The following is a 12077-nucleotide window of genomic DNA, read 5'->3' as shown; positions in this document are numbered from 1 at the left end:
GCCCACTGGTTTCTGAATTTTTACTTCTTTGAACTCCTATAGATATATCTGCATAATAATTTGATGCCATAATAAATGTTTCAATGCCTTCATTGTTGTTTCATTTAAACAACCCAAACCACAGACATCTAATATCCACCAATCACAGAGGAAGCTCAAGATTCCCAAAGCCATTTAATGAAGGCCTAGGCTGGCAAGCAGAGCTTAAATTTCTTATTTAGGCTGTCGTAGGAAATGAGTTTACAGACTCAATATTTCCGACCTTAATTTAAGTATACCGTAAATAAGGCAACAGAGTCAAGATTTGCTGCCCGAGTTCCCACGCAATAATACAGACGTGATAGCACAAAAGCCTGTGTTTATAAAGATAGTCCAATTTAGCATGATTTAATGTCATATTTTTTAACAAAGTTCAATTCACTGCCCTAACTTTCCCCTCCCCCCCAATAAAACAAAGTAGGTAAATTACAGTTTGACTTCAGTAGTTTAAAATGAAAATTAAGGCTTCCATGACATTTAAACTACTGTAGGGAGGAAAGTCACCATCTTATTTCCTGTTAAGGGCTTAATTATGCTCCTTCAAAGTGAACACATAACCCCTAGTACCTCAACATATTTGGATATATGGCCATTGAAGAAGTGTGTGGCTATTAGTTTAGGCCCTAGTATAATACAGCTGATGTTCTTCTAAGGAGAGTTGCTTAGAACTTGGACAGGCACAGAGGGGAGATTCTGTCAATAGACAGTGAGAAGACAATCAGTCAGGAAGAGAGACTGCCACAGAAACCAAGCCAGCCAGCACCCTCATCTTGGAACTCCGCCTCTAGAACGCTAAGGATGAAAATTTCTGTTGTGGAAGCCACCAAGTCTGAGGTGCTTGGCTTGGCATCCCTTGAAAACTTAAACAAGTTTCTTTTCAAGTGCTCCTTTGTCACTGAAGCTGATGGAGCCTGACGCCAATTTCAGTTTTATAGGAAATGGCCCGAAAGCCTCCGGCATGGCTCCTTGCCACTCAGACTGTCCACATAAATGCCAAGTTCTGAATTCTAGAATAGTTGTTAAACACTGGAAATTACCAGATTCTCAACTGTTTGAAGACGAAGGACTATAGTATAGTTTTTAATTTCAAAACAGTTATGCTTAGAAAGCCTGTTAGCAAGAAGCCTGATGCACCTATCCCTATTTGTTCAAATAAGAGAAGAAATTGTCAGCAACACATTACCAAGATGAGATATTCTGAATATAGGGCCCTTATGTTTCAAAATGTTTTGTTGGGCACCAGGTTCTAATATGTAATGCAAGAGAAATTCCTTTGGAACGAAAACAATGAAGTTACTCTTGCAGCTGAGCCACTGGAGTGCTTGCTTGCTTGCTTGCTTGGCGTGAACAAAGCCCTAGGTTCAATCCTGGGTACCATACACTAAACATGGGGTGACAGATGCCTGTAATCCAAGCACTTGGAAGGTAAAGGCAGGAAGTGGGAAGTTCAAAGGTCATCTTTGGTTACATAGGGAGTTTGGAACCAGCCTGGGCATTCTTACCTCTTATAAACAAAGATATTCTTCTGTTCCATGTCTATAAGACTGCCACAAATGTATGGGTCACTGAGGAGGCTGGGTGAGTAGAAGGGCTCCCCATACAAGCTTGATGACCTGAGTTTGATCCCTGAAACCTATGTAAAAGAAACTGGGTGTGGTGGTTTGAATGTGTAGTTCCTGAACCCCTAAAAGCAGGGTGAGAGGCTGAGACAGAATTGTCCAGGAGCTCATAGACCAGCTAGACTGGAGTACACAGCATGGCAGCAGCAAGAAAGACCCTGCCCCAACGAGGTAGGAGGAGGACTTAACTGCCAAAAGTTGTCTCCTGACCTCCACACATAGACTTGGTATACACAAACATGTTCTCTCTCTCTCTCTCTCTCTCTCTCTTTCTCTCTCTCTCTCTCTCACTCTCTCTCTCTCTCTCTCTCACACACACACACACACACACACACACATCACAATGCACAATAGCAATAATTTAAATGGACCCGATCTAATTTTTTATTTTACATATAACATAATCATAATTCTTGTATATCATCAAAGACAACATTTTAAGTAATCTGAAAATAGAGTACTGAGCTATTTAAAAATTTTAAATAAAAGATGAGCCTAAACTCAAAGAGATTTTAGACTTCCAAACCATAAAATGTTTTCTTCATTCATTGGTGAAAAGAGCAAGCAACAGACACTAACTACATGCATTCAATATAAAGTACTATAGTTCTAAAAGCTAAGAGGACAGAAATCACAGTAATAAGATAAAATGACTTTCTGTGTTGGAGGGGCTTTAAGAGTAACGCAATGGGGCATTTCATAGGACCAATTACATAGCAATTGTCCCACAGAGACTTCATTGTTCAAAGAAATTCAAATGTTTTGTGGTCTTGGCTGGTATCCCTCAGAAGAGGGCAAGAAAAAAATTCCTCAAACCAACCATCCATCCATTACAAATAAAATCAAATTCCAATTTGGATTTAATATTCAAATATCCAAGAATTTTGTTCATAAAATAGCTTCCAAAACTAGAAAGTAAACTTCTTTATGGCGCTACCTTAAATATTTAGAAATAAAATGGAGTTATTATTAGACATTAGAAAAACCAAATATCCTTGAGAAAAAAAAGTGTGTCTCCTAGGATGTAACTGAAGCCACAGGCTATTTATGATATCTGAAGATGCTCAGATCCCAAGAAAGACTTGGCCACAGAAATTCAAAGCCTTTAGAAATAGTTTCCAAATGGTAATATTAAAAGAGGAAGGGGGATAAACAAACACAAAATCCTGGCCCTTAACTGTGAGTACCAGTTATTGCATACAATAACTGCCAGGCATTGCATATAGATGTATTCCACGTCTCCCCCAAGTTCCATTAAATGGCTTTGATTCTTGGTTGTCCCCTCGCCAGCTGTGTGACCTCGCACAAGTTGCTGGCCTTGCTGCACCTGAGTTTCCCCTCTGCTATGAGATCAGCACAGAACTAACTGTGTTGGCGGCTGGGAGTGTTAAATGGAGAACCTCTATACAGGGACTGCAAGCTGACCTGTCATGTGGTCACTGCTGCTGCTGCTGGAAGAGTGACCCAGAAACTAAACTAAGTCAGAGCAGAGAGTGAACTGAAGTGTCCTGGTGAGGTCGGATTGTAAGGAGGAAAAAACCAAAAACATTGAAAATTCCAGTCTTCGTGACTTCTGAACACACTCGTGAACTTTATTTTCACATACATTTTTTTTCTGTCAGCCCTCCTATTTCAGAAATCCTTATTTTTATTCCTCTGAGCTGGACCCAAACATAACATGGGGCCAGACAAGAGGACAAATGATTCTTAGGTTCCTCCTGAAACAGAGGCCCTTATTCCAACAATAAAACAGTACAGCTTTCATAAATCACAGTTAAAGGCATATTTAACAAAAATATCAGCCTAGGACATTGTAGGCAAACACAGCTAGAGTACTGTGCTCTATAGGACTCCTTTGTAGTGGTCGCTTAAAAACCACTCACTCAAAGATTCAGAAGTAAAACACCCCGCCTTGGCCTGCACATCATCTCAACACCCACTACACCCATGGCTTGCTTCTGCCCAGCCCAGTCCCCCTCCACTCCTGGCTCCCAAAAGAGCATGTGTGGAGTGTGCTCACAGCCTAGCAAACCCCCTACCAGTGGCCAATGCTGTACAAGTTTCAAGCTGCAGAGCTATACAAGCTTGGAATGGGTTGAACAATTTTAGCTGTCCCTGATCACTCCTTAAAAAAAAAAAAAATTCATTCCAATGCCCTCTCTCTTCCCTTTCTTTGACTATCTTCTCTCTCATCCAGAAATTACATCTCATGGTAAACTAAGCAAACAGGTTTTGACTAGCTCAAGTTCAGCAGTGAGCAGATCTGACCTGACTCCTATTTCTATGCCCCAGGACACTCCTGAGAGATCCAGGCTGAAGTTGACCTTCCTCCCTCTGGTCAATGTTCTGAGTGTCCCTGGTCTTCACTGGACATATCATTGATTTCTTAAGCAAAAAGTTCATTCTCTCAGCATTTCTATTGACTCCATCTAATACTTTCTGTGCCCAGAGAACGGCCTTGTGTCTAATCACTTTTTATTTCCTTGGTACGTTTTTCTGTCTGTCATGAGTATCCTGCCAAATGTCTCAGAACTTGAGACATTAAAACCTGAGGTGAGAGAAAATAATACCCAAGGAGCAAGAAGAATACTTCTAAGCAAAAGACGAGTGTGGTTTGACTCAAGTGGAGTTTTTGAATTATACCAATGCCAGCCTGCAAAACCACACCGACAATAGCACATAAAGCACTGTACATAGCAAGTTAATGAGTCAACACAGCGAGGCAGCGTGTGCCCAGCAGCAACATCTGTAAACTGGACTCCACAAGACTGAATTCCAAGATAATTTATGAGAGGGCTTCCTATTTTCTAAATTTTGCTTGACCCTTTACTTTTTAGTTCAAAGTATTTATCATATTTTTTTTAATTTAAAACAATGTTTTAAAAAAGGCTTTCATTCTCTCCAAGAGAATGCTACAGTAGTGACTAAGCCATGTCAAGAGTCAGCCAGGACTAAGGCTCAATGTTCCTAGGATCAGTCATAAATCAACTCACAGGCAGTGTCAGGATGATTGCTCCCTAATTGGAAGGAACCGAATGCCTTTAAAACCTTTTGTTGCTGAAAAATGATCCTCCCAACTGACAAACTAAGAATATATGTTAAGCCCGGAAACAAATCTGTGTCCAGTTCTAAAGATTGCTATAACTCCTGATTGTTTTATGTTTCTGAATCATTGCACTGTGGGTGATTTATTCCCCATCCATGTGGCCAGCCATTTGTTTATGCGATTGCATACCATCTGTTTTTCTGAAGGGAGGTTTCAAGTTCTTCTAATTCCCTACCTCCCATCCCAGGGAAAACAATTCAAAATGGACAGAGATTTCAATCATTTGGATTCACACGGAGTTGGAAACCCTAGCTGCCCTTCCTTTATATTTGGCAAATGCTTTAATGGGGTTAGCAAATTGTGTTCTTACAAGGTACTTATGGGGAGACAACACCTTTCTTTTACAATGACAAATGATGTTAACAGTTTCAGTCTGAGTGTTTAATAGTACAACAGAAGACTTCACTAACGTTACAGGAAATCATCTGGATACTGCCACAAATCCTGTCCATACGTTTTATTTCTTCGTGTCAACCCAGACACACATCAAGACGTGGCAGGGTCTAACTACAGGGGAGAATAAATATCAAGGTGTACCACTTTCAAGTGGAGATCACTTAGACCACTGGCCTAAGAAATGCTGTTGGCCATGCCTATCACATACGCTAAGCCAGTGCTTCTCAACCCTCTGGATTCTTCCGCCCTTTTATAGAGTTCCTCATGGTGTGGTGACCCCAACCATACGATTATTTTTTGTTGGTACTTCATAACTGTAATTTTGCTACTGTTATGAATTGTAAATATTTGTGTTTTCTGTTGGCCTTAGGTAACCCCTGTGAAAGGGTCATTTGAACCCCCAAAGGGTCACAACCCATAGGTTGAGAACCATTGCTCTAAGCCCCACCACAAGGCCTCATTTATTTAGATACTTAGGAGTGCTGGAGACTCAGGCTTCCCAAAGAAGCCTCCAACCCATTGCTACCACCATTCCTTCTGCTTACTAGGGTTCATTCACTCTACAGAGGAGCCAACCACTCAAAGAACAATTTCACATTGACATCTTACAAAAGATGTATAAAGAATTAATTACCATTTTTACAAGACTCCTTGCTGTTTTCTTGGAGAGCAGGTCTCTGATGGCCCGGCCCTGTTGTCCAGAGTTCAGAGTTGACATCAGAAGGCTGAGAAACATCTATCTTCAGTTCTGTTTGACTCTCACTAGTCCTTGTCAAATCAACATGAGGTCCACCCCAGGGGTGAGCGTCCCAGGGAACACCTGATGGATTTGGTTTATTGGACGTGTTCAGTGACATGTGTGCTAAAGTTTCATTGATGAAAAATGAATTTTCATGACACAAACTTTCAGCTCGATTAAGTTCCGTTACCTGTATAAAGGAACACAGAAAAACACAGTGATTTCCTTAGCAATTTAAACAAGTTTCATAGAGTATTAATTTGTCCCATAAGCCTGAAAACTCTTGTTCTAGAAATCACAAGTTTAATAAGAATGAGGTTAGGAAGAAATCTACCATTTACTCTCCTCCCAACCCCTCTAAATGAGCTAGAACAAGAAACTCCAATTAGCCATGCACAATGTATCTTATTTTTAAAAACTCTGCAGAGTTCTATGCCATCAGAGAATCTCCACTTTATTTTAATCAAAGCAATCAGTGTCCCCACATTTGCTATGTAAAAAGGTTGAAAACGTCTCCTTCGCTGCACAAGACATTTGCAATAAAAGTAATTTAGCAAACTGGAATGGGAAATCAGATGCAATACAGTTCTTTCCCATAAGCCTGTTAACTTTGACAGCTTTACGCACTATCAATAAAAACACACACGCATCGCAGAATTCAGAAACTCTGCCCAGACAGATGGAATTGTCCAGCAATGATACAGTGGATGCAGAGGGAACAGAGGTCTTCTAAGTGGTTTTACCCACTCAGTCCTTCATCAGGGCAGTTCATAATAACTCTTTAGTGGAATGAATTTTGAACTCACTATAACCAACTTTCAAGGTGTAAATAAGCTTCCTCCATCAGTTGCTCAGTTCAATACACAGGAAGAGCTAAGTGATCTATAAAAACACACATACCATACAATGTGATAGGTTACTATTAGTCTATCACAACAGATCATTTATAATAAGTCCTTCAAACACTGAGAAACCAGCGTGCTCACAATGGATGTGTCTCCAGGTCAATTCACCCTTATCTTACTCCCATCCTTTTCTTAGGGCAACTCCATCCTTTTCTTAGGGTAAGGGTGTCTCAGAGCACATAGCTCCCCACACCCCCCCCCAAAGTGTAGGACCTTAAATGTTCTATATTTCAAGTCAAAATATTTTTGAATTAGGTTCAAAAAAAATTTCCCCCCCCCCCAAACTGAGACACTTTTGTGAGCTCTTCCAGAGGGACACAGATGTTTGGGTAAGCCCAGGGTAGACAGGGCTAAGGCATACCTCCTTGCTCCCTGGAGAGAAGACGGCTGGGAGGCTCCGCTGGCGACTATGCTTGCAGTGGCCCAGCAGACCCTGTTGGACACGCATCCTCTGTCTCTCCCTCTCCACCATCCGCTGGCCTTCCCGCAGCCGCTCGAGGCTCTGCTGGTACTCCTGGAGTTGGTGGTCCAGTTCGCTACGGTGGCGCAGCAGCAATTCCTCCTGTGACTGGCACTCACGCTCCCGTGCCTGCAGCCAGCTCTCCTGGGCTTCTTGCTCACGCTGTTGCTGGTCGCATGTGCGGTGCCAGCGCCGCTGCTCCTGCTGGAACTGGTGCTGAAGCTTGTGGATGTTGGCCAGCTCTTCACGTTGCTTTTCCAGGTAGCGGGATTTCTCCTGGTCTTGCAAGGGGCCACCTCGGAAGGGGTGGCTAGGAACCAAGCTCTCCTGATGCTGTAGAACCAGCTTGTGGATCTCAATGTGGCTATCCTGGATGGTCAAGGCAGCCTGGGGGAGGGGAAGGGGGAGAAGAGGCCAAATGAGTTAAGTATAGACTTGAGTTACATATAGGGTGGCAATGGGACCTCAAATGCTATGGGTTAAAGGCCTGGTGGTCTGCTGTAGAGCTGGTGGGAGATGGTAGAACCTTTAGGAGATAGGTTTCGTAGATGGTCATGTAACAGTGGGAGTGGGGGTGGAGTCGGGTATACCTGCGCAAGTGTGTGTGTGTGTGTGTGTGTCCATCCTGGAAGCGGATACTGGGACGCAGCCCTTTTTTGTATCATGAGGCGAATAGCTCTGTCTACCTAGTAACCCTACTATGAAGTTCTGCTTTCCCCAGAGCAGTGGCACCAAGTGTCCATGTACTGAAACCATGAGTCAAGGTCAACTTTACCTCTTCTAGCTTGTTATCTGGGTACTTTGTCAATAAGGCACAAAGCTAGCACAGCTTGTGGACTGTTTACCCCTTGATCAGAAATATCTCTAAAACATGGAAGGCTTGCTGGATTGTTTTTAGAGCCTGCTCCTTCCCAACTTAGATCCAAGGCACACTGAGCTTGAAATAGGCGTGTCTACATTTCCTAACAGTATGCCTTGAGGAGTTATACAAGAAAGAAATAAGATATCAATATCACTGGTCTTTTGAATCTAAGAGAGTTTGGTTTGATGACTCCAGTGGATATTTAAGGGGACGGTGGAGAGGGAGAGACAGTGGATGCTCAAGTCATTAACTGAAATGGCTTAGTAGTAAGACATAACCTACCCATACCCCCAGCCCACTCCCAACTCTTGGAGTTGCCTCTAGATTGCTTGCAACACCTAATGTGCCATCTATACATCGCTTCATTCACATGGGAAGGGGTGAAAGCCAACTGCTTTCCTGAACTTTCTGGAACTGCTTTTTCCATCTTTTTGATCCAAGGTTGGTTAGGTTTCAACCTAGGATAAAAAACTCACAGCTACAGAGGGTTGATTGTTCTCATTCTTGCTTTTGGAGAAATGACTGGCTGCTGGTTGTTGGGTTGTATTTAAGTTACTCCTTTGGGTAAAAACTTAGTGGGTAAATTCATAACACTCTGAATTCCTGGTCTATTCTCCTTCTCCTTCTGAGGTCCCCAGTCAATCATTCGTGGGAATTTAAGAATCTATATAAACACAGTAGTATCCTTTATTTGAGTCCCAAACCAGAAATTATTTGAGCTTTATATATTGCTTTCATGAAGACATAAAAATAAAAGTCAACTATTTGGAGACTTTTGGCAAATAGTCTTTTTATAACATAATGCCTGAGAATTGCAGTTAATGCCGTTTTTAGGAGTTATGAAAGTGGGCAGAACTAGTCTCCTTACTTCTAGCTTTTAGCATTAGAGCGAGAAGGTCATACAAAAAACATCTAAGCTTAAAGTTATTGTTTACTGGATTGCTAATAGGAGGCAGCTATGGTTAAGGGAAAATAGGTACTCTAAATCCCAGCAGATATGACTGAACATTAACAAACCATTTTGAGTCGTAGTATCTGACTATGAAGAACTTAGCAACATCACAGGAAAGAATTACCAGGATCTGAAAAGATGCCAGTGAACCAAAACAACAACAACAAACAAATCTATAGTGAATACTCTTGGAAGCTTTTAACTTGGAAGGTTCCCATTTAAAGTGCAAGCATATACAGAAGGAACACATTGCAATTGAGACACACACTGGGCATGAATGTGTGGCTTAACTCTGAACGAGAAGACATTACCATCCTAAGGATAAATTCAAATCTTTGCTTTCTAAGACATTTTCAAATTGCCCATGTAACATGTACCCTGGGAAGATGGGGATTTGCCCATTCGTGTGTGTGTGTGTGTGTGTGTGTGTGTGTGTGTGTGTGTGTGATCAGCACTTTTCCATATTTCTGAAAGTTTACAAACTAAGATGTTTTAAATTCATACTTGACCTGGAATGAGACTCGAAAATGTATTCACTAGGGTCTTTTGAAATATAATTTGTATTTTTAAATTTGAAAATTAATTGAAAAAAAACCTCATGGTCACTCTTGATAAGTGACTTTGGAGAGCTGTTATAAGAAGAGCAATGGTCACCATCGAGAGTGGGCACTAGCCAGTGTGGTCTTCAAACATAGCGTTAATAAACCACTGGCACCCTGCTGGCCTGACAGCATTGTAGGTGCTACCACTACTTAATACCCTAGACTCTGAGGGTATTTGAAAGATAAAGCCAACAAACTCCCTATTTTGCATGCCAAAACAAATAGGCATTAGCTTTGTGTAAGGATTGCAATTAGCACAACCCAGTGTAAGCCTGAGGAAAGTATCATGTCTGCTTGAGATTGGGATAAAGTCAGTTTTCTTCCCTCTCACAAGCATACACTGAAGACTGGATATTGATTTCCACATTTGACTTTATGTTCAGGAATTCTTAATTCACTCTCACTTCACGTGCCTGGGTCCTTTCCCTTTTCAGCCTATCTTCTCCAACTCTAGAAGAGGGGCTAATTGTCATTTTCAGAAATGGGTAAAAGTTCAGCTTCTAAAGACAGGACTCTCCCACAAAATAGAAATATTTCAGACCCCGTATCCTAAGACCAGCCTAGGAAATCTACTGGAGACATTGCTATTTCCTGTTCGTAGTCAACACAGTGGTTCTCAACCTTCCTAACGCTGCGACCCCTCAATACAGTTCCTCATCTTGTGGTGACCCCCCAACCACAAAGTTACTTTTGTTCCTACTTCATAGCTGTACTTTTGCTGCTGTCGTGAATAGTAATGTAAATATCTGTCTTCCCTGATGGTCTTAAGCAACCTCTGTGAAAGGGTCACCCAGGGGTCACGACCCACAGGTTGAGAACCAATGACTTAACATATTGCAAAACTGAGGGTCAATAGGCTGCTAAACTCTTCTGAACCAAAGATACACATAGGGCTGCACTTAGAGGTGAACAACAAAAACAAAAATGACTCCGTATCTTTTCATCAGGCAACACAAGTCAGGATGTTCAATGTTTACAGTCCCTGAGAGTTTAATGGACTTTTTAAAGCCCAAAGCTTTTCAGTTGACATCTAAAAAACAGCTTGTTTGTTTTACATAATCAATGGATCATAATACCTTACATAAGACAGTAAAGGCACCCCCACATGGTATGAATAAGATAAGAAGTTTACTTTCACCACTGTTTGTTAACATAGTTTCAGACAGAGACATGAACAAATTGTGGTGCATGTACCACATGTGTCCCAGGATAGGTCCAAATGCATCCCAACACATTTGCAGATCTCAGTACCATGTCCCATGCCAGAAAGTTAGATAGCCCTGTATCTAACCAAAGCAATAAACCAAGAAAATTGAATTGTTGTAATTATTGAAAAATAGTCATTGTACTATTTTTTAAACTTTCTACATGAAACATTCCAGAGAATCTATGAGAAATTTTATTAAAACAAAAACTGAAGTTAAATGAGTTATCCGATAATAAAATATACACAAAAACTAATATCTTTTATTCACAACCGCCATTGGATAAACATAGTCATATGGTTTTTTTTTTAATTTGTAGGGTATCTGTATAAAGACAATTATAAAGCTTCCAGTATAACCTAAAATAAGAAGGGACTGATCTTGTTCTCAGACAGACCTGGTTGGAGAAGAAGCACAAGTTCTCTTCCATTTAGTTGATAAATACAATGCTGTTTTAATCTAGGACACTGGACAGTGTGATCTATAAACCTTGTAACATATACAAATTATATAGAAAAATACTAAGAGGGAACTAGTGTTGTTGAATACTCAAGTGTAATCCAAAGCTTTTGCAATCGAGGGGCGGTGCTGGTACTGGAACAAGAACAGGCATGGGATCAGTAACGCTGAAGAGAAAGTTTTCCTATTGTCAACATATACACAAGAAACCATCTAGTGCAGCCGTCACTCTGCTCTCTGCTCCAGATTTAGACTTGCCTTCCCTTTAACAGTCCTAAGGTATAAACCATGAGCTATGGAAAAACGAGAGGCCATGATTGGTCCTGGTAATAAGAAAAGTACAAATTAAAGTAATCTGAGAGCTCGCTCTACTTTTAAATTGAGGAAGGGAAGGGAGGAAAAAGAAAAGGAGATGACTGATTCATTTTGGCAGTTTACTGAAATCACAAAAACTATAGTAATTTTAGCCCATGGAAACATTCAGCTATGGTTAAAAGTACTCACTATAAGGATGTTGATGTTTTGGGCTATCAATAACACAAATATAAATAATTGGGCCTGAATTCTATAGACCTGAATACTATACATACGTTAACAACCATGCTGTATATAAGTGACGCCACCGAAACGTGTGTTGCCGACGTGTAACATGGAACAATGTAAAATCTGAAGGGATACACACAACATGGTAACCAATGTCTTATTGGTTTGTTTGCCTTTTAAAAAATGATCC

The 12077-nt window shown here is 40.9% G+C and overlaps 1 protein-coding gene across 2 annotated transcripts in view; it reads right to left on the bottom strand.

Moving 5' to 3' along the window:
• Arhgef28 (Rho guanine nucleotide exchange factor 28) overlaps nt 1-12077 on the bottom strand; it is a 174600-nt gene that overhangs the window by 24987 nt on the left and 137536 nt on the right. For both annotated transcript variants that reach the window (XM_028790206.1, XM_028790207.1), the window contains 2 exons: nt 7166-7651; nt 5795-6089 (listed from right to left, as the gene is read on the bottom strand). In XM_028790206.1, the coding sequence (XP_028646039.1) occupies nt 5795-6089; nt 7166-7651 (781 nt within the window). The remainder of the gene's footprint in view (nt 1-5794; nt 6090-7165; nt 7652-12077) is intronic.

Source organism: Grammomys surdaster, unplaced genomic scaffold (genome assembly GCF_004785775.1).
Source record: "Grammomys surdaster isolate TR1022 unplaced genomic scaffold, NIH_TR_1.0 125876, whole genome shotgun sequence".
Lineage (NCBI taxonomy): Eukaryota > Metazoa > Chordata > Mammalia > Rodentia > Muridae > Grammomys > Grammomys surdaster.
This window is presented reverse-complemented; position numbering and strand designations above follow the sequence as displayed.